The 27,921-nt window shown below is 45.9% G+C and overlaps 1 protein-coding gene and 1 long non-coding RNA gene across 2 annotated transcripts in view; one reads left to right on the forward strand and one right to left on the reverse strand.

The window, feature by feature from the left end:
* The window catches only part of LOC137621188 (DNA excision repair protein ERCC-8-like), a 38,740-nt gene extending 33,614 nt beyond the window's left edge, over positions 1-5,126 (forward strand). Inside the window, exon 5 of the mRNA XM_068351602.1 lies at positions 4,115-5,126. Coding sequence (XP_068207703.1) covers positions 4,115-4,848 — 734 coding nt within the window. The 3' untranslated portion in view covers positions 4,849-5,126. The remainder of the gene's footprint in view (positions 1-4,114) is intronic.
* LOC137621190 (uncharacterized) overlaps positions 1-27,921 on the reverse strand; it is a 90,003-nt gene that overhangs the window by 52,706 nt on the left and 9,376 nt on the right. The window lies entirely within an intron of this gene.

The following is a 27,921-nucleotide window of genomic DNA, read 5'->3' on the forward strand; positions in this document are numbered from 1 at the left end:
CAAACCATTGTTCTCTAGTCTTGGATAGTGCCATAGCCTCTGTACTATGGTCTTCCACTGTCTCTTGGGTTCGAGTTCACTTCTTGAGGGTACACTCAGACACACTATTCTATCTAATTTCTCTTCCTGTTGCTTTAAGTTTTTTATAGTTTATATAGGAAATATTTATTTTATTGTTGCCACTGTGCTTAAAATATTTTATTCTTCCTTGTTTGCTTTTCTCACTGGGCTATTTTCCCTGTTGGGACCCCTGGGCTTATAGCATCTTGCTTTTCCAACTAGGGTTATAGTTTAGCAAGTAATTTGAATAATAATAGGTCTGCTAAATTACGATCACCAATCCATTCAAATCCTTCCTTCTCAGACTGTTTTACGCATTACAAAATCCATAAGAGGATAAACAACCTAAGTGACAATACACTCCCTTGGAGTACTCTGCTGTTCACTGGAAATTCATTTGATAAGACATCATTAACATGATCAGATTTAATCAAATTTACATATTTAAGAATTCCATAATAACGCAGGGCTCTCCACAAAATTGACCGGTGCACACTATCAAAGGCTTTATCATAGTCCACAAATGCCATCAAAAGTGGATTTATATTTTCTATGCATTGCTGTACAACATGTCTCAAAATGAAAATTTCTAAGGCAACTTCTACCTTTTCTAAATCCTGCTTGCTCATCTCTAAGCTTTTCATCAATCTTTTTGTCCAGTCTCTGTAGAATAAGCATACTACTGATATATTTTCATAACTGACGTAAGTGTTATGCCTCTGTAATTGTTGCAATCAGTCAGGTCTCCTTTTTATTTGCCATTTTCACAAACACTCCTAACTCCCATTCATCAGGTTTTGCATCTTCATGCCACATTCTACAAAATAATCTTGCAAGTAGTCTGGAAGTCGCTTCATTTTTTGCCAGTATAATCTCTGGCAGTTATTCCATCGTATCAAGGGGCTTTCCATCTCTTTAGTTTTTTTAAGGATAGCTTCGACTTCAAACACACTGAATTCATTCATGGGTCCATCAAGGTCTTCATCAGCTTCAGGTATATCAATTAAATTATTCACTTAATTTCTCCTGATCATAACCTCTCTAAAGTGTTCCATCCAACGTTGTCTTTCTTCATCTTCTGTTGTTATAATAGATCCTTCTCTCTTTTTGATAGTTATATGCTTTTTCTTCTTTCCCCCTGTTGAGATTTTATTAATGATTCTAGGAGCAATTCTTACACCATAACCAGTTCCTAATTCATAGCTTTGTCAGCCTCATTTGCTTTACCGTCTAAATATTCTCTCCAGTCATTCCTGGACTTTCTTTTACTTTTACTTCACTATTAATACTGTAGTAGTTAGCATGCTCCACCTTGTTATTTTCATTACTTCCTCGAAACTTTCAACAATCAATTTCTATCTTTGTCTCCTTTTTATAGTTTCCCAAGTATCATTTGATATCCATGGCTTTCTTCTTGTTACTAACCGACTGATTATGTTCTTAATATCACACCATTCTTCATTAATTGTCTGCTCTTCGTCTCTTAAAGTCTCTACGACTGCAAATCGATTCCTACATTCAATTGCAAATGTTTCTCTGTACTCTTCTTCTAAAAGCTTAGTTGTATCAAACCTAGGTATTCTATCTACCTTTTTGTTGGGAGCTCTCAGTTTTAATTTTAGTGTGGCAATGAGAAGCTGGTGATCACTACCAATATCTTTACCTCTAAAACTTCTTACATTTCTCAAGTCCTCTTTCTCTCTTTATTAAGGGCAATGTGATCTATTTGATTTCTGCAATTGCCAAATGGTGAAGTCCGTGTAGGCCTATACTTGTGGATGATCTTGTGTTGAAAAAAAAAAAAAAAAAAAAAAAAAAAAAAAAAAAAAAAAAAAAGAGAGAGTACCTCTAATGACAAGATTGTTTACTGAACAGAAACTTATGAAATGTGCTACAATTTCCTTTGCAACTTTGCCAAGACCCTCGACACCCATCACATTCTCTATCCCATAATTATTCTTTCCAACTTTAGCATTGAAGTTGCCAATCATAATTTTCATATCTCTCTCATGGATCTCATCTATTACCCTCTGCAGTTCTTCATAGCATTCATCTTCGCTTGCTTCAGGGGAATCATTTGTTGGGGCATAGCAGACTATAATACTCATATTGCATTGCTTTGATTTGAACATTACTAGAAACAATCTTCTTTTTACAGCTCTCCACTCTGTTAATGCCTTTTCTGCTCTTGGTGTCATCATTATTCCTACCCATTCTCTTCCAACTCCATCTGATCTTCCTGACTAGATATATATATTGCCTTGGTCTAAAGTTTCCTTACCAATCCCATTATGTGTTTCACTTACGCCCATGATATCCAAATTATATTTCATAAATTCACACACCAATTGCTGTAACTTCCCATTCTGATTCATGGTTCTAACATTCCAATTACCTATTGTCAATTTTTCTTTAGTATTTTTAAACCGGGAGATTCTTAGCACCCTGCTACGCCATAGATTTGGGGGCCATTCTTTCATCTTCTCTTTCAATGACTGACTAAATCCATAGATGATTCACCGGCTAGATACATCTAAGGATAGCCAGTTCCTCGTAAGGCACAGTGCCTATCTAACTAAGGCAAGTGACCCCTGCCGGTCCATACTAATTTTAGTAAGATCAACCGCCAAGCATCGGGAGTAAAAGCCAAAGAGACAGTTTGTCCGTCGCCTTGAGTTTCAAGCCGTCACCCTGCTGCCAGTTATTTTCCTCCACACCCAAAGCTCTCATTACTCCACCAAGTTGCTCATTCGCTTATACGACTATAACCGTTGGCAAACATGGATTGCTTAGATATACCACCTATCCCGGTAGAGATTCCACCTAGCACGGTATAGACAACATTCTTAGAAATTTGTAGAGTACAGTACTGAATAGTACAATAGGCATCACTTCTTCCAACTGACTAATACCATCAACTTCATAATTATAACTTAACCCCCAGCTGTTTAAGATGATTAAAATGTAATATCATATTGGAGTAGGTTAAAGTCAGCTATTACACAACAGATTATGTAAAATCTACTTCAATGTTTTATTCCCTTAGCAAAGAAAATAGCAAAACAGTAACAGCGAAAAAAAAAATAATAGCCAACAAACATTAATAATAACTATAAGCTTAAGTATAAGTATTTACAGTATTTTACAAGCTTCACAAAATACACACAGTTCACTAATTTAATAATAATTTACAAAATATCGTATGGTGATGTAGGCCTTAGCTTTATAAGTCATCATAAAATGAGATGGATGATGACGAAACTCTGCTCCGAATTTTGAAAGACTTTTCAGGTCCTAATTTCAGATTAAAAGGTTATAAACAGGAACACAGCTTTTGATAATATATGATCTTCTAAGAACACCTTATCTTATTCTAAATACTGTAGCGTTGTAAATGAAGTACAAAATTCCGGGTAACAGCAGGAGTTACTGAAATGCCTCCATCAGAGCAATGTTCACTCGGAGAAAAACGAAATACAGTAAGTCTCTCGTCTCTAACTCGCCGTTGTCCTTTTATATCAGACATGTTTTCTCTGAAAAATTCCTGATGGAGAGAGTCCATGGCTAATATAACGCTATGCGCACGCCTGGCCAATGGTGATGTAGAATAAGTTATGAAAAATATCTAGAAGCTCTTAAATACACTTACATCTTTGAGTTACATATCGTTACATTTTTATCTTTACATTAACATGTTCTTGGTAAAACTAACCATCACAGGTCCTGTAACATAATATACATAAAATTTAATCTACATATATCAAGAGTACAATTTTTGTGTTATTAATTGAAGATAATTCCTATGATTTTATTTTGCAAAGTGTGTAGCTTATTCTCTTTGTATTAGAATAACAGTCCTTTTCTTTAAGCAACTATCCAGTATCCTATGCAAAGGAATACATCTTCCTTTGGAGGTTATCGAGTTCAGTAAGGATCACTGTAAGAATAGGATTTTCTCTACATTAATAAACATCATCTAACTTCATTTATTTAATTACTGTACACTGTATTCAGAATTGTATTTGTTTATTGTTTGCACCTTCACAATTTACAGGGGAGATCATACTCTGTGATTTGAGGACTGGTTCATCTACCCATAGAATTGTAGCGCATGAAGAACGAGTCCAGATTACTCAGTGGTCGCCAAGAAATCAGCATATATTAGTATCAGGCGGAAAAGATCAGGCAGTGAAGATGTGGGATGTTCGATCAGCAAAGGCATGTATTATGGCTTTGGACATGAATGATAATTCTACACTAGAAAAGAAAAATGCTAAGAAAAGACTGAAAAAGTCACCAATTGCCCACAGAAGTCGTATTACATCGTTATGTTTTACAACTGATGGCTTATGGCTTTTGACGTTTAGTTATGATGGTGATCTGAAGTTGTGGAACTCAAGTACTGGGGAAAATATGAACGTCTTTTATGGCGAAACCCACACAGATTTAAAACGTCCAATGCGAATAGCAGTCTCATCATACACACATCCTGATTTGGTATTTGTGCCTAGTAAGTCTAGAATTGTTACATATAATGTACTATCTGGAGACATGGTTAATGTTTTACAAGGACATTTTTCTACTGTGTATGGAGTTTTGTTCAACCCAATGTCTATGAATGTGTATTCTTATGGTGGTGATAGAAATTTTATTACTTGGACTCCCAACAAGTTACTTGAAAGTGAGTTGAGTGATGAGGAGGAAGAGGAGCTACCTCCTGTTTACCCGAAGCAGCAGCCTACTAGAACAAGAGTGACTCAGGACAATTGGAGTAGTGATGAAGATTGATAATTTTACTCATGAATTTGTAGCTTATAGAACAACTGTATATTATTTGTGAGATTGGAAAATATCACTCCTGAATTTTGCTTAGGAACCTTGTTTGTGGTCTTGAAGTGAGTCAACCTCCTTAAGCCTGTACAGTATAATAGTTTTAATTTCAATGTTTTCATTCTTATTATAAGTCTGCTGACACTATACAGTACTTTAATATTTTTTTTTTATAAAATAGGATTAGTATCCATTTGCAAATAATGACCAAGAGAAAATTCCAAAAACCTTGTAATAAAGTATTTATTTAACTATTTTATAACTATTTTACACTATCCTTTAAAAAAATTCACTAAAAGTTAACCGAAGCAGTGAATGACTAATTAAGCCTAAATCCCATATTTTGTTCCGAAAATTGCCAACTTTTAATATACTATACTGTAATAGTAACAAATTAAAACAAACTTATTTTAGTCTGTGGTATACTTTGCTTATAAAATGACATCAGTGCAGTATCTTGACGTCACCAACATATTTATTCATACTTAGTTGCCCCATGGATACGTGGTGAATTAGTCTTTTACATAGATAAGCAATACAGTGATACCTCGGTAGTCGAACGACTCTATACTCGAACAATTCGGAGTTCGACCAAAATTTTCGAGAAATTTTTGCTGCGGTGCTCGACCAAAAATTCGGTACTCGACCAGCCGAACACGTGACGACCGCATGGGCTTTGTGATGATCGCGCCATCTCGGCCACTCTCGCTTGTTCGGGAAGCATCAGTTCTCTCGAGAGCGTCACTCAGACAACGCGCGATCAGCATTCGTTGTGATTTAGTGATTTTCAGTGCTTTTAATTGCTTTTTTAGCTTTCATAATGAGTCCCAAGAAAGTAATGAGTGTTAAGGGGAAGGAGAAGAGGAAAACAGTGCGAACAACGATCGAGTTGAAGAAGGAAATTATAGCGAAATATGAGAATGGTGTACGAGTGTCCGATTTAGCGGTAGAATACGGAATGGCGAAGTCGACCATTTCTACGTTTTTAAAGCATAAAGAAATGATTAAGAAGGCGAATGTTGCAACGGGAGTTACGGCGGTAACTAAGCAAAGGCCACAAGTGATTGAGGAGATGGAAAAGTTGCTTTTAATATTTATTAAAGAAAAACAGTTGGCCGGGGAAAGTGTTAGTGAAGCGTTCATTTGTGAAAAAGCGTTGCATATCTATGAAGAATTAGTGAAGAAAAGTCCGAGTACCAGTGAAAGTGATTCATTTACATTTAAAGCGAGCAGGGGTTGGTTTGAAAAGTTTCGTAATAGAACAGGTATTCATCGTGTTACTAGGCATGGGGAGGATGTTCCAAGTTCTCTCATCAATGAAATTTGTTCCAAGTGGGCAGATGTGCAGGCTTTTGCTGAAAAATACCACCCAGAAATTGCAGTAGCAAACCGGGCAGTGCATATGTTTAATGATAGTGTCATGTATCATTTTCGAAGAATACTGCAGAGGAGGAAGAAACAATTAACAATAGACCAGTTTTTCACAAAAGAAAAGAAAGCTGCTACATCAAAGCCTGTTTCTCCTCCAAAGAAGAGACAAAGAAGAGAAGAAACCCCTGAAATAGATCTGCCCACCCTTTCATTGGAGAGAGAAACAACTCCTGAAGGAGAACTACCCCGCCACATCATGGAAGGGGACTCTCCTTCCAAGCAGTAACCTCCCCCTTCCATCCTCTCCACATCCATCCCTGTATGCCATCGAACCGCTGCTCAAAGGTATGTTCACTACAGTACAGAAAATGGTTTAAAATTGTTTTATTTTAGTACAGTAAATGGTTTAAAATTGTTTTATAGGATTTTCTGACCAATTTCATACACATTTAGATAATTATTGTTGTTTAGGTACACGTTTTATTAATATTTTGGGCCTGTTCGAGTGCTTGGGAACGGAATAGAATATATACCATTATTTCTTATGGGGAAAAAAAATTCGGTACTCGAACAAATCGGAGGTCGAACACGGATCTCGAACGGATTATGGTCGAGTACCGAGGTATCACTGTACCTACAAAATTGTGTCATGCACACAATATCTTATTCTTATTATATCTTATTCTATGTTTGGGTTTCCCCAGGTCCCTCAGTGTGAGGCACCTCGTATATCCACCAGAGAGTTGCTAATGCATGTTCCGGTGTATTTTGCATCTTCCAGTCTTGGATGGTCTGGTATGCATCTTAGGTATTTATCGAGCTTATTCTTAAACACATCTACGCTCACTCCTGATATGTTTCTCTTAGATGAGCTGGCAGCGCATTAAATAGTCGCTGCATTATCGATGCTGGTGCGTAGTGGATTAATGTCCAGTGCGCCTTCCTTAGTTTTCCTGGTATAGTTTTTGGCACTATTAATCTACCTCGGCTTGCTCTTTCTGATATTTTTAGCTCCATGATGTTTTCAGTAATTCCTTCCATTTGCATCCATGCTTGTATTATCATGTACAGTGTTCTCTTCTCCTTTCTAGACCATACAGTTTTAAAATTTGCAGTCTTTCCCAGTAGTCAAGGTCCTTAACTTCTTCTATTCCAGCAGTATAGAACCTTTGTACACTCTCTATTTGTGCAGTATCCTTTTGGTAGTGCGGGTACCATATCACATTGCAGTACTCGAGTGTACTACGTTCATAAGTTTTGTAAAGCATAATCATGTGTTCACCTTTTCTTGTTTTAAAGTGTCTGAATAACATTCCCATTTTTGCTTTACATTTAGCCAACAGTGTTGCTATTTGGTCGTTGCATAACATATTCCTATTCAACAATACACCAAGGTCTTTAATTGTTTCCTTATTTGTGATTGTCTCGTTATTAGGTCCCTTGTATGCATATACCATTCCTTCTCTGTTTCCATAATTCATTGATTTGAATTTATCGGAGTTAAATACCATCCTATTTATCTCCGCCCATTCATATATTTTGTTTATATCTCTTTGTAGCGAGTTCCTATCTTCATTACAAGTAATTTCTCTACTTATTCTTGTGTCATTGGCAAAACTTCTCCCTACAGAGTTCTTAACATCACAGTCTATGTCTGAGATCATAATAACAAACAGTAGTGCAGCTAATACCGTACCCTGTGGCATGCCAGACATCTTCATCTGATTTCTCGTCATGTGCAACCACTCGTTTTCTGTTTGGCAGGAATTCTTTTACCCATTTTCCTATCTTTCCCACAATATTATGCTTTCTCATTTTTTTCTCCAATATATTATGGTCTACCTTGTCAAAGGCTTTTGCAAAATCTAGATAGATCACATCTGTCTCTTTATCATTTATCATATTTTTGTATATCTTTTCATAGTGTGCTATCAGTTGGGTTTGTGTACAACATGTAGGTGTGGGGAAGGTTTCCTTTGCTCATGAGAACCATTAGACTGGTCTGAGAATTGAACCACCTTCGGAGAACTCCTCAGGCCAGCTCGTGCGAGTGTTAAGGTCACCAAACCATCCAAGGGAATGTCCCAGGCAGAAGAGGGGTGAGAGCAAGGCACCTGAAGCAGGTTATGAACCCTTGTGCTTCATACCTCAATGACTTCCCGAGGTAAGTGTTTTTAGTACAGTACTGTTCCTCCCAAGAAACCATGCGGAGGAACCTGACTGAGACCACAGGGAGTAAGACCGACAGGTCGTCCTGTGGTTTGGCAACTTCCTTTCTCAGCAGGTGTCACACCCAAAGATTCATTCGTCATCTCTGGAACTCTGCAACTGGCGAAAAGGAAGCAGTAGTAGTATCACAAACCAAAAATGACAAATTCGTAGATAATTTGTATTTTTCCTAACTATAGAAACCTTAGCTATTTATTAGAGGTTATTCTTTCGGCGGAGCTGAAATGACGAGCCATTAAAATTTTAGCGAAGGTTAACTACCCACACTGCTAGTTAGCGGGGGTAGGGGGTGGTAGCTTGCTACCACTCCAGTTCACGCACCTGTGATTTAGTCACTTTGCTTGGAGGTAGGACTTCAAGGGGGATAAGGATGGTGGGCAAGTTTCTATAATTAGCTAAGGTTTGTATAGTCAAGAAAAATACAAATTATCTATGAATTTGAATTTGTTCCATAACTGGAATACAAACCACGCTATTTATTAGGGGTGACTCACCCATTAGGAAGGGTGGACGTCCCTGCCAATCTGGCTTTTGGCTTTACCCGGGGACTCCTTTTCTGGGTATGTTAGTACTCAAAAATAAGGAGCCCCTGCCCTCGCTAAACCTTGCTATGCAAGGTCCGCAGCCTACACAAGCTGTGTGTTGAGACGTGTAGAAGTGTGACTGTCTGGGTAAAGTTATTCCGAGTCTATGTAGGAAAAACCTGATGTAACTAAGACTTCCCAATACCACCTCGCCAGGGTATGGGGACGCAAGAGTATTAGCTTAATGCTAGGTACACAAGGGAGCATGGTATACCTGCAGTGGTTTGAGGTCAGCTTATGCAGAGAACCCAGGATGCTGCTTTCCCCACGAGAGGGTAGGATGAAGAAAAGAATAAGAGCCAGTCAAATCTTTTCATTCACGCAGACTAAAACCGGGTAACAGTGCCCTCAACCTTCTGCTACTTGTCCAATAAGGAGCTTGAGGTATACAACCAGCTGTTGTGCAGCCACCACCGGACTGATAGAGATCGTGTCTTGCAGGAGAAAGGTTGTGAAAGTCACCTGGAGCATTCACATCCTTTCTTGTAAAACCTGCGTCACAGAGTAATCTGCTAAGAACGACCAGGGGCATAGTTATGCCCCCGACACTGTGAGTCATCACGTCGAGATGATGTTTCGGTGATCCTCCTCTATTCTCTCCCAGTGCTGACAAGAGGAGGGACCTGGGCAGGCTGTTGCCGTTTTCTTTAGGGAAAGTCTGATACCTTACCCTGGGTACAGTAACGGATGATCTGGATCATCCGTTACCTAGTTGAGACTTGTGTAAGATCCGTCACCTCTGGAGACTGTGTCTGGTGACATACTCAGGGACGAAACTGATCATTGTCTTTCGCCCTTCTCAATAATGGGCGATGTCGAAAGAGAGACCATGAAGTTCCTGGACTGGTATGGTTGCTATCCGAGTGTGTAGGAACATTGTGTTCTTGAATCAGGAGAAAATTTGTTGCTTGATGAAGTGGAACACAAGGAGGTCCCTTTAGGGATCGGAGATTTGAATCATGTTCTGAGAGGAAGGTCTCAATTTCGACTGGGGAAAGGCAAGTTGTAAGTCTGTATGAGTTAAGAAAAGTCTTTCGATGAGAGGGTGTCCCTTTCTTTCAGTTTGAAGGTGAAGGATCAAGGTTGAGTGATCATCTTTACCTGTCGAAACTGAATAGGGGGGTCTTTTCCTCGCGCATGTACTCGAGGATTCCGCTATTGCTGGAACAGAGGTATAGAGTGGAGAGAGACTTTCACATGACGCCAACCACACAAGACGTGATACTGCCTGGTAGACTGATGCTGAGGAATTCCTATCTAGACAACCTTTTCGCAAAGAGGTATTGGGTAGTCTTCAGGCGTACAATCATAGCAAAGCTATAGCTTGTGGTAGGTGTCGAAGTGGGTTGTCTGTTATGTGGAGAGGGTTCTCTTGGAGGCTCTATTAGGAGCTACAGAAGGTTTGTAGACCTTTCTGCATAATGCCATAGAGGAGCTAGGAGAGACCTTGAGAGGTTGACCGATGTTCTAGCCTTGTTGAGTGCCCTTCTCCAGATAAAACAGGGATGAGACGTAAACGTCATTGTTGTACCCACCGTTGTTGCCAGAGAGCCTTGGGGTCTAGGGCTGGTGAGCAATGGTAGCCCGAGTGTCAGGAGCATTGCGAACAGACCCCCTGGTTGGAGGACCTCGTAAAGTCGGGACTTTGTTGGCTACATGGCGATCCAAAGTCCATTCGGTATACTGTACCTACCTTATCTGAGATGCTGTGCACAGATTGTCGGCGAGCACGTTCTTCCAGTCTGGAATGAAGCGGGCTGATGGTGGTACCTAACGGACTTTGGCCCATCTTTGTGTTTATACTATTAGATGGGAAGAGGCTACAAGCCAGTTCCTACTTGCTTGTCAATGTGAGTCTCTATGTGGTGTGTGGTGTGTCGTCCATTACATCACTGAGTGGTCTGTTAGGAACCAATGAGGCTGCTGAAGGACCGGAAAGTTGGCCTTGATCTCTTAAGAGATTTAAGTGAAGGTACCTTCGGGCTCTGTCCAGAGGGCTGAGGTCGTGTGGTGCAGCACTATGGTCCCTCCTTTCTTCTTTTTCTGACTCAAGTCTCCTGGAATGGAAGTCATTCCCTTTTCAAGAAGGTTTTTGGGGAGATTGGTGTTTAGAATCATTCCAAGATACACCAGTCTCCTTGGAGGGAAGTAGGGAAGATTTCCGTAGGTTTACCCTGATCACTGGATCTTGGTAAAAGAAAAAAAAAAAAAAAAAAAAAAAAAGACGACGACTTCAGAAGTTCCAGTGTTAATGCAAGGTTGTCACCAAGTCTGCTAAGGTCAGTCAGTCGTCCCGACAGAGCAGAGACAGAAGCCGATCCTGTGAGACCAGGATGGGTGTAGTGGAAAGACCGAAGCACCGTGCCTTTGAACTGGTGTTTCTTGTTTGTCTAGACTGAATCTTCCAACCTTCCTAGATGGATGGTTTGGACCTGGGAGTAAGTGTCCTTTAGGTCCAGTGTGCAAATGAAGACCTGAGGTCTTAGCCCTTGATCGAACTCTTAACATGGTATGGACATCGACCCAAAGGGACAGCTCCTTGATGATCCTTTTGCATGGAAGATTGTTGAGCTGCCCATCGGTGATCTAGTGATCAGCAAGCTGATGACTGGTTATTGACTAGCAATCGGTGATTGGAAATACTAACAACTGGAGATCGTTAGTCATTGGAGGGACTAGAGGTCAAAGATCAGCAATGAACTAGCAATTGGCGATCTGGTGATCGGCGACATAGCGATCAGTAAACTGTGAACTAGCCATCAACAAACAGTGATCTAGAGATAAGTCTGTTAATGCTTTCCTGTTTGCTGCCGGTGGTCTGTCAAGGAAAAAAAAGAAACCAGAAGAGACAGGGACCAAGGATTCCCCGTTTCGAATCCCTTGTAGGATGGAATCTTCGGGATCTTGAATCCGTGGCAATGTTTATGTGTTTGCGGGGAGGAATGGGGCAATGATGACCAGTCCAAAAAGTTTTATTCCTTTTTACTGACGATTGCGCGAGTGTGTAGGTGAGTCTGGAGTGATGGCTCACAGGATGATGCTGGTGCTTAATATCTGCCTGGAGAGCAGGCAAACGCTGGTTCTTAGGGGCAAGCGCTGGTGCATTGGATCTGCGAGCCTTAACTCTTTGGCAAGAGCTGGCGCATGGATCCGGGACGGTAACTGCGCAGGAGGGCACAGGAAAGTGAGGAAAAGAGCTGACGCGCAGTAAGGCACTGTGTAGTTTTGTGCATTCTCCGTAGAATGCACCGAAGCGTGAATGGTTGCACAAGAATGGGAGCATTGGCGCGTGCGTGAGAGTACTACGTAGACACTGTTGGCGCGCGCGTGCGGAAGACCATCAGCGTTCGCACATAGAAGACCGTCGGCGCGCGCGGAAAGCTGTGCGCGCGCACTCAAGATTATTGGACCAGGCGTTCGTGAAGGCCGTCGGCGCGCACCCGCGCGTTAGGCCGTCAGTGCGTGTGCGCGGTAACTGTTGGCGCACGTGCAGGATACCATCAGCGCCCACTCGCAGAAGAAAGTCGGCCCGCACGCGCAGAACTGTTGCCAGGCGTGCGTGAAAGACTATTGGCGTGCGCGCAAGAGCATTGGCGCTTGCGCGCCTGGAAAATCATCGCCGCGCGCGCGTGCGCAACACTGGTCGGCGCTGGCGCGCGTGCGCAACACTGGTCGGCGCTGGCGCGCGTGCGCAACACTGGTCGGCGCTGGCGCGCGTGCGCAACACTGGTCGGCGCTGGCGCGCGTGCGCAACACTGGTCGGCGCTGGCGCGCGTGCGCAACACTGGTCGGCGCTGGCGCGCGTGCGCAACACTGGTCGGCGCTGGCGCGCGTGCGCAACACTGGTCGGCGCTGGCGCGCGTGCGCAACACTGGTCGGCGCTGGCGCGCGTGCGCAGCACTGGTCGGCGCTGGCGCGCGTGCGCAACACTGGTCGGCGCTGGCGCGCGTGCGCAACACTGGTCGGCGCTGGCGCGCGTGCGCAACACTGGTCGGCGCTGGCGCGCAACACTGTGGGCGCTGGCGCGCGTGCGCAACACTGTGGGCGCTGGCGCGCGTGCGCAACACTGTGGGCGCTGGCGCGCGTGCGCAACACTGTGGGCGCTGGCGCGCGTGCGCAACACTGTGGGCGCTGGCGCGCGTGCGCAACACTGTGGGCGCTGGCGCGCGTGCGCAAGACTGTCGGTGCGCGCGTGCGCAAGAATGTGGGTGCGCGCGTGCGCAAGACTGTCGGTGCGCGCGTGCGCAAGACTGTGGGTGCGCGCGTGCGCGCGTGCGCAAGACTGTGGGTGCGCGCGTGCGCAAGACTGTCGGTGCGCGCGCGCGTGCGCAAGACTGTCGGTGCGCGCGCGCGTGCGCAAGACAGTGGGTGCGCGTGCGCAAGACAGTGGGTGCGCGCGCGCGTGTGCGCAAGACATTGGGTGCGCACGCGCGTGCGCAAGACAGTCGGCACGCGCGTGTGTGCGAGTCTGTCGGCGCGCGCGGGTGTGCGAGTCTGTCGGCGCGCGCACGCGAGTACGACTGATCGTCAGCGCTTATGCACGTAAGAAGATCGATGACGCGGGGAACCATCGGAGCCTATGTGCGGACGATCGTCGGAGCTTACGTGCGTAGGGAGATCGTCAGTGCTAGCAAGCCAAAGAAGATCATTCGGCAAGAAGATCGTCGGCGCTTGGAGATCGTCAGCGCTTGCGTGCGTAAGAAGATCGACAGCGGTCGAAGATCGTTGGCGCTTGCGCACGTAAGAAGATCGTCAGCGCTCGCTCGTGAAAGAAGATCGTCAGCGCTCGCTCGTGAAAGAAGATCGTTGGCGCTCGGAGATCGTCAGCACTTGCGCGCGTAAGAAGATCGTCGGCGCTTGCGCGCGCAAGAAGATCGTCGGCGCTTACGCACGTAAGAAGATCGTCAGCGCTAGCGCGCAAAAGAAGCTCGTTGGCGCTAGCGCGTGTACGAAGATCGTCGGCGCTTGCGCATTTAAGAAGATAGTCACCAAGATGATCATCGGCGCTTGCGCGTGTAAGAAGATCGTCGGCGCTTGCACGCGAAGATGATTATCGGCGCTAGCGCGCAAAGAAGATTGTCGGCGCTAGCGCGCTTACGAAGATCGTTGGTGTAGGAAGATCATCGGCGAGCACGCTAAGATGAAGGGACAGCTGACGGGACGATCCGGAACTGGGACGATCAGGACTGGAACAGGATTCCTCTGGATGGAATTCTCAGGAACAGCAGGAACAGTAAGCAAGCGCTTGCGTGCAATTGTGCGCGAGCGAGCAGGAAAACGTTGGCGCGCAGGGGATACCTGGCGCTTAAGGGACTTACTCACAGTGTGAGAAAGCCCCTTTTGCCCCGAAGGGACCGGTGCCCATTGGATAACGGGGTGCGTAGGCACCCACAGCGTCAGCAGCCAGGAACGGAGACGGCAGGGCAGCAGGTCTAGGAGATGGCGAACTGCGGAGAGGTCCCGAACAGCTGGCTGGTCTGAACAGGAACAGTCCTCCGAAGAGGGGTCTCTATGAGAGGCCTCTCTCGCGAACGAGAGAGGTGAACACTTCGTAAAAGAGACTAGAAGACACTGATGATGGCGCCCCAAAGGGCCGTTGGATCAGCAAGCTGACCTATAAGGAGCAATCCTCCAAAGAGGAGTCCTTATGAGTGGCCTCCCTCATGAACGAGAGAGGTCACAAGATTGATCCTGCAGCTGCTCAGCCCCTTGAGCATAGCTGCAGGTGCGATCGCTCAGCCCCAAGAGCATAGTCACACGAAATTCCATGGTCCGGCCTTGCAACCGCTCAGCCCCTTGAGCATGGTTACAAGAGCGGTCGCTCAGCACCAAGAGTATAACCGCCCGAGGACCAGGAAAAACCAAACAGGAATTATTAAGGCAAGGGAAAAAACTCATACCTGGGAAGGGAACCTCCCTCGGAAGGGAAGTTACCCACCCCTGGAGGCGAACCTCCTGAGCGTTCAAAGATGAACTAAAGAGCTGACAGTTGTCACGGGAGAACTTCCAAGAGAAGGGAACACGCCCATGACTATCTCCTAAAGAGGTGGCAGCAACAGCAGACTCCCAAGGCACAAGCAGGGCAGCTCTACTTTGTTGGCACATTTAGGCAAACGAAGATACCAGATCGTAACTGGGAAAATAAAATAAATAATTAGTTAACAAAAATTCCCCCAGGAGGAACTCCGAAGAGAAACCCCGAGGGAATAGGAACATAAGAATGAAATACAACCAAGTATGCGCCCTCCTCCCCCACTGAAATTCACGGGAGAAGGGGGAAGGCGGAGAACTGTAACAAAAACAGAATTATAACAGAATTATAATCACGTAATTAATTTAAGAATGTTCACAAATAGTAAGAACGACTGAACCCCGAAGGGAAGTGTTCTCCACAGAAGCTGAAAAGTTAACAAATACAATTAGATTTCATTGAAAATAATTGACAAATAAACGGAATAGCAACTCAACCCGCAACGGGAAAGAGGCTACCGTAATAGTACGTAGTAGTAAAAGGGTGAACGACCTCGAGTAGAGAGAGAGACAGTAGTCAATCTAACACCCACGTTCCCTTCGCTGAGAGTCCAATTTCCCCGCAGGGAAGGAGGAACAGCGGGGAAAACAGATGAATGGAGAAAGTCCAACGATGACGAATCCCCACGGCGGCCGAATATCGGAAGCCAGAGGAACGACCGAAGGACCAAGAGACCGTGCCCCATGACGTGCAACCGCGGTGGCCTGGAACTACGCGGTGACGTTGTCGTACACTACACACACACACAGCACAAACACTGAAAAATAAACTTACTATATTTCTATACCTAAATATATGCATAAACATAAAGAATGTTTATATATATATATATATTAAGTATAAAAAAAAGTAAATAATTAAGTAAAGACAAAACAATGGCTGCCAAGCGAGGGTGACAGCAGACACGTCTGCCCCCCACCCGAGCCAAAAGCGAAGTGAATCAGTTCACCGGTGTGTGAGGGGGGAAGGGTAGCCAGCTACCCGTCCCCTACCCCCTCACTAACTAGCAGGGGGTAGTTAACCCTCGTTAAAAATCTAATGGCTCGCCATCTCAGCTACGCCGAAAGTAATACCCAATGTAAATAGCGTGATTTGTATTTCGATTACGGAACAAATTGATGTTAGACAACAGCAAGTAAGCAGGAAACTGTAACAACTACAGTGAAAGGAACCACTGTATATCCTTACTGCTTCCCTAAAATCCCTCGAACACAACTGCAAGGCCAATTATCAAAAAGGAGAAAAAGATTAAAGGCACCTGATGAGGACATCGATAAGAATGACTGTACTCTTCAGCGGCCAAAATCAAAGTGAAGGTAGTACTATCTGTTGGGTGGGTGGGGTCTACACGCCACCAGACACCAGTTGTGTTTAGCTTGTTAAAAAGCTTGACCGCTATTCCTGCTTCACTAAAGTCATAGTCGTATCAAAGGTCTTAGGATTTTAATACATATAGGAACAAATGAGATTTCGGAGTGTCTTCAACACGACTGATGGAAACTATATTCACTTCTGGTAAGTGCTTACCCCTAATTAATACATTTGAATTATACCCCCTCCCCCTTTCCCTAACAATGAGGATTAACCCCACTACAAAACCATATCCGTGAAAACAATTAGGACCCCTCATCATAAGCCAAGTTAGGTACGGATAAGTTTAAGGATCTTGCTACAACCTTTAGTAACACAGGTTAAGCAATTTGCAGTTTTTTGTTTGTTTCCCCTAATTAAAAACAATTTTCAAGATTGGGACCCATTACTTTGATATGAACATAAGTATTAATGGGTTCAATATTTAATTTATCAGAAATAACTAGGTAAGTTCCAAATGAATGGTTTTATGGTAAATACTGACCACCTAAGTTTATACTGTAGTGGAAACTTGTATAACATTGACAAATACAGTACTGCTGTAGACATATGCTGTAGTATACTGATCTTTACTGAATATTCAACCATATAGTTTAATCTTTTAACCTTTGAAATAGTTTCCTATAAATGCTTTCATAAAAATATGAAGATAAACTTTGCCATTACTGTATTGAATTTCTAAAATAATAATTAGTGTTGGGAGTTTCGAACTGATCATTCGAAATCCCCGCCATTTAACTCCATGAACGTTGCGTTAAATTGGGGTAAGATTGGAAGATCTCGCGGGCGTTTCTACGAATGAGTGCTGTCCAATACTTGACGGTATTGTGGCATAAATTTCAACACCTGGTGGGGAAGGAGCGGGTGTCAGAGAGACGAAGTTTTTATTATTTACAAATTACGAAAATGATATTGTATTGTTTTACCACGACAAAAATATTGATGTATATGTTTAGAGCCAAGGACTCTAGTTTGTTGGATTATGGCAAATTATGGCCTTCAGCCAAAGTATTAAGTTTCCCCTTTAATCTGAAGTAAGACTTTGATTGTTTCTGTCTTGAGATCGATAAAGACACTTTATCAAACCCCTTATTGAATAAATAACGTAAGAGTTCCAGCGCATCTCACAAGGACATTTTAGTTAGCGCGGGAGACAGTAGTTTTCCTCGGAGCTGTCCAGCAAGACGCTCGTTCATTCCTGCCTAAACATCCAACCCAGTAAGTTTAACTATATTGTTAGTCTCTCCATCTCCAGCTCCTAGCTACCGCGATACCAGGTCGGTTCCCCCGGTAGGCCTAGATAGGGGTACAGGGCCCCTAGGCTAGGTTAGGTGGGTTTATTAGGTTCAGTAGTGCCCTGAAAATCACTGTGGCCTTAAGGGGGGGTTGCAGGGGGGGGGGGCCAGAGCCAAAACCACGGTTCCCACCTGGTGTCCCCCATAATTGTTGGGATGAAGTAGGGTCTTTCTGCATTACAACATATGAAACAAAAACAATAAAATGTTATTTTGATTATAAAATAAATTTTTGAATATACTTACCCAGTGATTATATAGCTGCAACTCTGTTGCTCGACAGACAACTCTACGGTAAAAACTCGGCAGCGATCGCTACACAGGTTGCGGGTGTGCCCAACAGCGCCATCTGTCGACCAGATACCCAGTTCTCAATGTAAACAAAGACTCAATTTTCTCCTCGTCCCACTGCGTCTCTATTGGGGAGGAAGGGAGGGTCATTTAATTTATAATCACCGGGTAAGTATATTCAAAAATTTATTTTATAATCAAAATAACATTTTTCAATATTTAACTTAGCCGGTGATTATATAGCTGATTCACACCCAGGGGGGTGGGTAGAGACCAGCAATACATGTTTACACTTTTATGAGCTAAGAGTTTTTATTTCATTTTAGAAGTTATCAAAATAACAAAAACAAAATAAATAGGTACCTGGTAAGGAAGTCGACTTGAACAATTACTCTGCCTTTTAAGTACGTCTTCCTTACGGAGCCTCGCGATCCTCTTAGGATGCTGATCGACCCCTAGGATCTGAAGTATCAAGGGTTGCAACCCATACAACAGGACCTCATTAAAACCCGTAATCTAGGCGCTCTCAAGAAATGACTTTGACCACCCGCCAAATCAACCAGGATGCGAAAGGCTTCTTAGCCTTCCGGACAACCCAAAAAACAACAATAAAAACATTTCAAGAGAAAGATTAAAAGGGTATGGAATTAGGGAATTGTAGTGGTTGAACCCTCACCCACTACTGCACTCGCTGCTACGAATGGTCCCAGTGTGTAGCAGTCCTCGTAAAGAGACTGGACATCCTTTAGATAAAAAGACGCAAACACTGACTTGCTTCTCCAATAGGTTGCGTCCATTATACTTCGCAGAGATCTATTTTGCTTAAAGGCCACGGAAGTTGCGAAAGCTCTAACTTCGTGTGTCCTCACCTTAAGCAATGCTTGGTCTTCCTCACTCAGATGTGAATGAGCTTCTCGTATTAACAGTCTGATAAAGTAGGATAAAGCATTCTTTGACATAGGCAAAGATGGTTTCTTAACAGAACACCATAAAGCTTCAGATTGGCCTCGTAAAGGTTTAGTTCGCTTTAAATAGAACTTAAGAGCTCTCACAGGGCATAAGACTCTTTCTAGTTCATTGCCTACCATATTCGATAAGCTGGGAATATCGAACGATATCGGCCAAGGTCGAGAAGGCAGCTCATTTTTGGCTAGAAAACCAAGTTGTAGCGAACATGTAGCTTTTTCTGACGAAAAACCGATGTTCTTGCTGAAGGCATGAATCTCACTGACTCTTTTAGCTGTGGCTAAGCATACCAGGAAAAGTGTCTTTAAGGTGAGATCTTTCAGGGAGGCTGATTGTAGCGGCTCAAACCTGTCTGACATGAGGAATCTTAGTACCACGTCTAAATTCCAACCAGGTGTAACCAAACGACGCTCCTTCGTGGTCTCAAAAGACTTAAGGAGGTCCTGAAGATCTTTATTGTTGGAAAGATCTAAGCCTCTATGCCGGAAGACCGATGCCAACATGCTTCTGTAGCCCTTGATAGTGGGAGCTGAAAGTGATCGTTCTTTTCTCAGGAATAAGAGAAAGTCAGCTATTTGAGCTACAGAGGTACTGGTCGAGGATACAGATACTGACTTGCACCAGTTTCGGAAGACTTCCCACTTCGATTGGTAGACTCTAAGGGTGGATGTTCTCCTTGCTCTAGCAATCGCACTGACTGCCTCCTTCGAAAAGCCTCTAGCTCTCGAGAGTCTTTCGATAGTCTGAAGGCAGTCAGACGAAGAGCGTGGAGGCTTTGGTGTACCTTCTTTACGTGTGGCTGACGTAGAAGGTCCACCCTTAGAGGAAGACTTCTGGGAACGTCTACTAGCCATCGAAGTACCTCGGTGAACCATTCTCTCGCGGGCCAGAGGGGAGCAACTAGCGTCAACCTTGTCCCTTCGTGAGAGGCGAACTTCTGCAGTACCTTGTTGACAATCTTGAACGGTGGGAATGCGTATAGATCTAGATGCGACCAATCTAGGAGAAAGGCATCTATATGTATTGCTGCTGGGTCCGGGATTGGTGAGCAATATATTGGGAGCCTCTTGGTCATCGAGGTTGCAAAGAGATCTATGGTTGGTTGGCCCCAAGTGGCCCAAAGTCTCTTGCATACATCCTTGTGGAGGGTCCATTCCGTTGGAACTACTTGCCCCTTCCGACTGAGACAATCTGCCATGACATTCAAGTTGCCTTGGATGAACCTCGTTACTAGTGATATGTTTTGACCTTTTGACCAGATGAGCAGGTCCCTTGCGATCTCGTACAACGTCAGTGAGTGGGTCCCTCTTTGCTTGGAGATGTACGCCAAGGCAGTGGTGTTGTCCGAGTTCACTTCCACCACTTTGCCTCGGAGAGACCTGAAGCTTTTCAAGGCCAGATGTACTGCCAGCAGCTCCTTGCAGTTGATATGCATGATCCTTTGACTCGAGTTCCACAGTCCCGAACATTCCCGACCGTCTAATGTCGCGCCCCAGCCTACGTCCGATGCGTCCGAGAAGAGAACGTGGTTGGGAGTCTGAACAGCCAGGGGAAGACCCTCTCTTAGGTTGATACTGTCCTTCCACCAAGTCAGGCAAGACTTCATCTTTACGGAAATGGGGATCGAGACCGCTTCTAGCGTCTTGTCCTTTTTCCAGTGAAAAGCTAGATGGTATTGAAGAGGACGGAGGTGTAGTCTTCCTAATGACACGAATTGTTCCAGGGATGATAGCGTCCCTACCAGACTCATCCACTTCCTGACTGAACATTGTTCCTTCTTCAGCATGTTCTGGATGCATAACTGGGCTTGGCTTATTCTGGGGGCCGACGGAAAAGCCCGAAAAGCTAGACTGTGAATCTCCATCCCTAAATACACAATAGTTTGGGATGGGACCAGTTGTGACTTTTCCATATTGACAAGGAGACCCAATTCCTTGGTCAGATCTAGAGTCCATTTTAGATCCTTCAGACAGCGACGACTGGAAGAAGCTCTGAGAAGCCAGTCGTCCAAATAGAGGGAGGCTCGGATGTCCGATAAATGAAGGAATTTGGCTACATTCCTCATCAGCCTCGTAAACACAAGAGGAGCTGTGCTTAGGCCAAAGCACAGGGCTTGAAACTGGTAGACAACCTTTTCGAAAACGAATCTCAGAAAAGGTTGGGAGTCCGGGTGGATGGGGACGTGGAAGTAGGCGTCCCTTAGGTCTAAAGAGACCATCCAGTCTTCCCTTCTGACCGCTGCTAAGACTGACTTTGTGGTCTCCATGGAGAACGTCTGCTTTGTGACAAAGACATTCAGAGCACTGACGTCTAGCACCGGCCTCCACCCTCCTGTCTTCTTTGACACCAAGAAGAGTCGGTTGTAGAATCCCGGAGATTGAAGGTCCGAGACTTTGACCACCGCTCCCTTCTCTAGTAAAAGAGACACTTCCCGTTTCAAGGCTCGTCTCTTGTCTTCCTCTCTGTACCTGGTAGAGAGATCGATGGGAGACGTTGCTAGAGGGGGTTTCCGTACAAAAGGGATCTTGTACCCCTCTCTGAGCAACTTCACAGATTGTGCATCTGCGCCTCTCTTCTCCCAGGTCTGCCAGAAGTTCTTGAGTCTGGCTCCCACTGCTGTCTGAAGATGCGGGCAGTCAGACTCTGCCCTTAAAGGACTTGGATCCTTTCTTCTTTCCTCGTTTCCCTTCGGCACGAGCACCTCCTCTGCTGGAGGCTCTGCCACGAAAGGGCGGAATAAAACGGGACGCTGGAGTGTCCATCCTTGGTCTAGCTGACAAGGTAGGCAAAGGGGTAGCTTTGCGAGCGGAGGACGCAACAAGATCGTGAGTGTCCTTCTGTATCAATGAAGCGGCTATTTCCTTAATCAGGTCTTCTGGAAAAAGGCACTTAGAAAGAGGAGCAAAAAGAAGCTCAGATCTCTGGCACGGTGTAACTCCAGCTGAAAGGAATGAGCATAGGTTTTCACGCTTTTTAAGGACTCCGGACACAAATGATGCAGCAAGCTCATTAGACCCATCACGTACGGCCTTGTCCATGCAGGACATAATGAGCAAGGAAGTCTCTTTCTCTGTCGGAGAGATCTTTCTGCTTAGGGCTCCTACACACCAGTCTAAGAAGTTAAAAACTTCAAAGGCCCTAAAGATACCTTTCAAAAGGTGGTCCAGGTCCGAAGATGACCAACATATCTTTGAGCGTCTCATGGCAAGGCGGCGGGGAGAGTCTACAAGACTTGAGAAGTCGCCCTGGGCAGAGGCAGGAACTCCCAAGCCGAGAACTTCTCCCGTGGCATACCAGACGCTCGATCTAGAAGAGAGTCTAGCAGTGGGAAACGCAAAGGCTGTCTTCCCTAAACTCTTCTTGGACTGCAACCATTCTCCAATCACCCGCAAAGCTCTCTTGGACGAGCGTGCGAGGACGAGTCTAGTAAAGGCAGGAGTGGTAGACGGCATGCCTAACACAAACTCTGACGGCGGAGAACGAGGAGCCACAGAAACAAACTGGTCCGGAAACAGCTCTTTGAAAATGGCCAAAACTTTCCTAAAGTCCAAAGAGGGTTGAGTAGACTTAGGCTCGTCCAAATCTGATTGTGGTTCATCTATGTGTGCAGCAACATCATCATCAGAAAGTCCCTCATCCGATAACTGATGAGGAAACGGCAACGGAGTGGGTAACGGCTGGTTCGCTGAGTCCGGTCGCACGGGTGCATGCGTGACTGAGCCGGACGCAATGTCATGGAACTGCTGTCCAGTCTGTGAGCTGACAGCAACCATGGCAGCGCGGGGACGCACAGCGTCTACTCCAGACTGTCTGGACTGATGTGGGTGCACAGTGGAAACCACACTGGGTTGCGGAGGTTGACGCACCGGGTCAAAACAAAGCAACTCTGACGGTTGTTGAACCTCCCGAACGTCAACGGCAACCTCCGTGCGTCGCTTAACGTCAACATGCGGCTGGCAGATCACACTGGAACGCATGGGTGGAGGAACTCTCTCAACTGGTGTGCGTGAGAAGGTTACCTCAGCGTCCACAGGACGCACAACCGATCGTGTGGAAGGTTGTAGGCTAGGTACTGCACTAGCTGGTGCGGCAGCAACCTTCTCCGCACGAAAGTCCTGCATTAGAGACGTCAGTTTAGACTGCATGTCTTGCAGTAGAGACCACTTAGGGTCTACGGGAGCAGGTGCGGCGACAGACGGTGTTACTGTCTGAAGCAGTCCCGCTTTGCCTCTCTTAGGCGGTGAGCAGTCATCGGATGACAGCAGCGAGTCCGAACTGACCCAGTGGGTACAACCGGGCCGTTGGACTTGCGCTGAAGGGACCGACTTGCGTTTTAACGGTCGTGAGACCTTGGTCCAGGGTTTCTTGCGAGAAACACCTTCCGAAGACGAGGTATAAATGGGCTCTCTCGTCTTAGTTAGGTAGGAGCGATCTTGGGTAGATACGCCCGATACCACGGAGGGAACGTCTGTTCGCTGATTAAAGCCTCTCGAACCCATTTGTCGTACGACATTGCTTCTCCCCTGGACTTGGGAGCTTGCAAGAGGTCTCGGACTAGGAGGACGACAGGCACGAACAGACGAACCCTCAAGCGCAACACTATCCACAACACTATCACTCGGCACTTTAGCACTTCCCACTGCACTTTTGCACTTAAGCTCCTTCACATCCGCCATTAGCTGATTACGGTCACTAGCAAGGGACTCAACTCTCTCACCCAGAGCCTGGATGGCACGCATCATATCAGCCATCGATGGTTCCTGAGTGCCAGGAGGGGGGTTAGGAGCAACCACTACAGGGGAAGGAATAGGTTGTGGGGCATAAGGAGAGGATATATCAATAGAACGAGAAGAACTTCTCCTAACTCTATCTCTCTCTAGCCTACGTGTATACTTTTGAAATTCGATAAAATCGAATTCCGAAAGGCCAACGCACTCCTCACACTGATCTTCCAATTGACAGGTTTTATCCCGACAATTGGAACAAACAGTGTGAGGGTCGATAGAAGCCTTCGGAAGACGCCTTGAACAGTCCCTAGCATTGCACTTCCTAAATTTGGGGACTTGTGAAGGGTCAGCCATTTTGAATTGGTCTAAGGGAAATTCAAAAAACTATCAAAAAGTCATCAACAAAGAATCCGTTATCAAAAAGAGTTCAAGGATTTGTGTGAAGAGAAACCCTGCACAGCGAAAGCTCAAAACTAGAATAAAGTACTTCACCAATTAGATGTGAAAAAAATGACAAATTCGAAGATAATTTGTATTTTTCCTAACCATACAAACCTTAGCTATTTACAAAGGGTATTACTTTTAGCGTAGCTGAAATGGCGAGCCATTAGAATTTAACGAGGGTGTATTACCCCCGCGCTAGTTAGCGGGGGGGTAGGGGAGTGGTAGCTAGCTACCCCTCCTCCCCCTCACACACAGGTGAATACTCACTTTCACTTAGAGGTAGGACTTGTCTTGGGGGACAGGGCTGGCGGGCAAATATGTGTAAATAGCTAAGGTTTGTATGGTTAGGAAAAATACAAATTATCTTCGAATTTGTCATTTGTTCCGTAACCGAAATACAAACCACGCTATTTACAAAGGGTGACTTATCCCTTAGGAAGGGTGGAAAGTCCCCAGCCATACTGGCTTTGGCTTTACCCGGGGACTCAGAATCCGAGTGAGTCGCACTCGAGAAAAGGAGTCCCTGCACCTCACAAGTTCCTTGCACCGCAAGGAACCATGTGGCCTACGTAAGCTTGTGTGTGAAGGAAGAAGTGTGACCCGTCTTAGGCAGTTGACCTGGAGTTCCAGAAGGAACTCTGGGTTAGGACGTTCCCAATACCACCTCGTCAGGGTATGGGGGACGCGACAGTATTGACTCAATACTCGGAACACAAGGAAGCATGGTTTACCTGCAGAGGTTCGAGGTCAGCTATGCAGAGACCAGGATGCTGCTTCCCCGTAGAGGGGATGATGAAGAAAGAAGTAAGGGCCAGACATACTTCTTTCGTTCATGCAGACTAAAACCTGATAACAATGCCCTCAACCTTCTGCTACCTGTCCAAAAAGGAGCCTGAGGTTAGACCAGCTGTTGTGTAGCCACCACAGAGCGATAGAAATCGTATCGAGACTCCTGTGGGTCACGCCCTGCAGGAAGCGGGCTGCGAAGGTCATCAGACGCTTCCAGACTCCAGCTTGTAGCACCTGCGTCACAGAGTAGTATTACTCGAAGGCGAGGGACGTTGCGATGTATCCAACATCGTGCTGTAGGGAGACGTGACGGGGGAGGGTCTGAAGACAGGTCGAGATGAATGTCCTTGAGTCCGGGCTGAAGAGGTATACTGGTGACTCTCCCCCCATGTCCTCCTTGTGTTCCCAAATCGGCTGCAACTGAGGCCAAACTGCAGCTGTTCCCAGCGCTAACCTCTCGATTCCTGTACTGGCAAGAAAGAGAAGGTCTTGGGACATCAGACACAGAATGGAGACTCAAAATCTTGAATGAATCGGACCGAAGGGTCGGGACCCTCAGATTCTGAGTCTAGCCAACAACTCAGGAGCGAGCCTGAATGTTGCCTTCCCCTCTTCCTTAGAAAGGGGGGGGAGTAGTAAGAGACCAAGAAGATTGCTTACACACTGGCCGTGGCCAGAGTGAGCAGAAGACCCAAGGCGGAATACAATCCGAGGCCTGTCGTAAAAGGGTCTTGAGAAGATCTCTTAAAGGACTAAAAGTCCGAGCCATGCTCCAAGTTGGAGGTCTTCCTCCGACTAGGGCAGAGACGATCGTAGCTTCGCATGAGCGAGAATAGATCCAGCGGGCAGGAAAAGTTATTCCTTTAAGCCTGAAGGTCAGGGAAAGGCTGAGCGACAGGCTTCATTGCCAAGAGCGGAAAGGAGTTTCCTCCCGCCGAAAGGCAATAAGACCGTTATTGCTGGAGAAGAGGCCTCACGGGAAGAGGTATATCTCCCACGGCACCAACCACCTTAGACTCTTCACTTTGCCTGGGAGACCCCTGTGGATGACTATCGCAGATGACGCGACCTCCGTACCGCGACTGTAGCGGGTTGTCTCTTCTAGAGGAGGAAGCGTAGTGTCTCCAGGCATGAAGCCGAAGCGACGCCCCGGTTCGGGAGAGATGTCGCAGTGTGGTTGCTTGAGTAGCCTGCGCCGTGGGAGAAGCTCTCCCGGGAGTTCCGTCAGGGGAAGCAGAGGGTCCAGAAACCGTTCTGCGCATAGTCCCAGTGGAGCTCTCCCATTGAAAGGTTGACAGACAACCTGGTTTTGTTGAGACCCATTGTCCGCAGACAAAAAGGAGGGAAGACGCAGGCGTCGAAGTTGTCCCACCATCACCGGAATGCATCTTGCCAGAGTCTCGGGGTCTGAGACTGGGGGGAAAACTAGCGGAAGCTTGAGGTTCCAAGCTGTCGCGATCAGGTCCCCCAGATCAGCACTTGCTGGTTACCCAAGGTCAAAGACCCCTAGGTACACTCTCTCTATGAGGCTCTGCTTGGATAGTCTGAGAGAAACATTCCCCTGCCTGGAATGAGAGAGCCGATGGTGGAATTGAGAGAATCTCAATCATCCCGGTATCTCTACTGCAAGATGTGAAGGTGTGAAAATGCGTCCCCTGCTGGTTAGCATGAAGTCGACAAGCAACGGGGCGACTTGGCAGGAGCGGTAGGACTGAAGAGGGGCCAGACTAAGGCCCTTAAGCCTGCCTGAATGATGGAGAGGTATCCTTCAGGTCTTGACCATAGGCCTGGACCGGAACATGCCCCCCCCCCCCTTCCTTTGACGAGTCCGAGAACCGCATCAAGAATGTGGGGAAAGGACGAGAATATCCACTACCATCAAGAGGCTCCATAGGTCAACACCCATTGCAGGTTTAATAGTTCCGCTGGTCCCATAGGGCCAGGGAGTCCGGTTAAACATTGCCTGAAGCCACCGGAACTTGGATCGCCCCACATGGAACTTATCCTGAGGCGACCGTTCGGACTATAAACGGGTCAATGAGGAAAGAAGAACTAGGAAACGTTCCAAGGTAGGGCTGAAAACTCTGCTTGACTGAGAACAGGTACTGCGACTCTCCTCAGTCTTGCCACAGTCAACCGAAAGGAAGGCTCGGAGGATGTGGTAACAGAATCTGGCGTCCCCAGGTGGTCACCCATCCAAGTGCCGACGTTGCTTAACCTCGCTGGACGGACGAGAAGCGGGGTTTCCAACGTGGTAAGGCGGTTGACTCAATATCATGGCCAGATACTCCAGATGTTGAGGCAGAGGAAGAGAAGGCTCCAAGCAAAATACCATGAGCCCACACTCATGGTCAGCATTCGGAAGCTTTTCCCGGCGCTGAAGAAGGTCGAAACCCGAGCCTACCGGAGTTGACCAGCCCTCCAAACAGCAGAGGAGGCGGAAGTCTGCACCTGAGCGGCCAAGAGGAAGGCAGGGAGAGTTCTCTGGGGAAACAAACCTGCTATGCCACGGCGGGATAGCCACACTGCATCATAAGCAGGAATACTTGCAGTTTAGGCTGAATTCGACGAGCACCCTGGAAGATGGATGGAATGGAAACTGAAAGTACCCGTCCTTCCGATCCAGGGTTAAAGGAGTCCTGTCGCCTCGTTACCAGTCTGATCGATTCTGCTGGTCTACGCTGGCCGAAGTTTGTTCGACAAACTTGATCAGGGCTGAGAGGTCGACTATGGACATCCCCTCTCAGATCCTTCCTTACAAGAAAGGATCGACTGAGGGGGCCGGGGGTGAAGCCGTCGATGATCCTAAGGAAGACCTTCGCCTAAGGTATGGATCATTCTGCCCAACCGGGCAACTCTGCTGATGCTATGGCATAGAGGTTCAGAGACACTGAATTCGCTGACAGAGACGGCAGGCGCGATATCCTTGGCTA

The sequence above is a fragment of the Palaemon carinicauda genome, chromosome 27, assembly GCF_036898095.1.
Source record: "Palaemon carinicauda isolate YSFRI2023 chromosome 27, ASM3689809v2, whole genome shotgun sequence".
NCBI classification, from domain to species: Eukaryota; Metazoa; Arthropoda; class Malacostraca; order Decapoda; family Palaemonidae; genus Palaemon; species Palaemon carinicauda.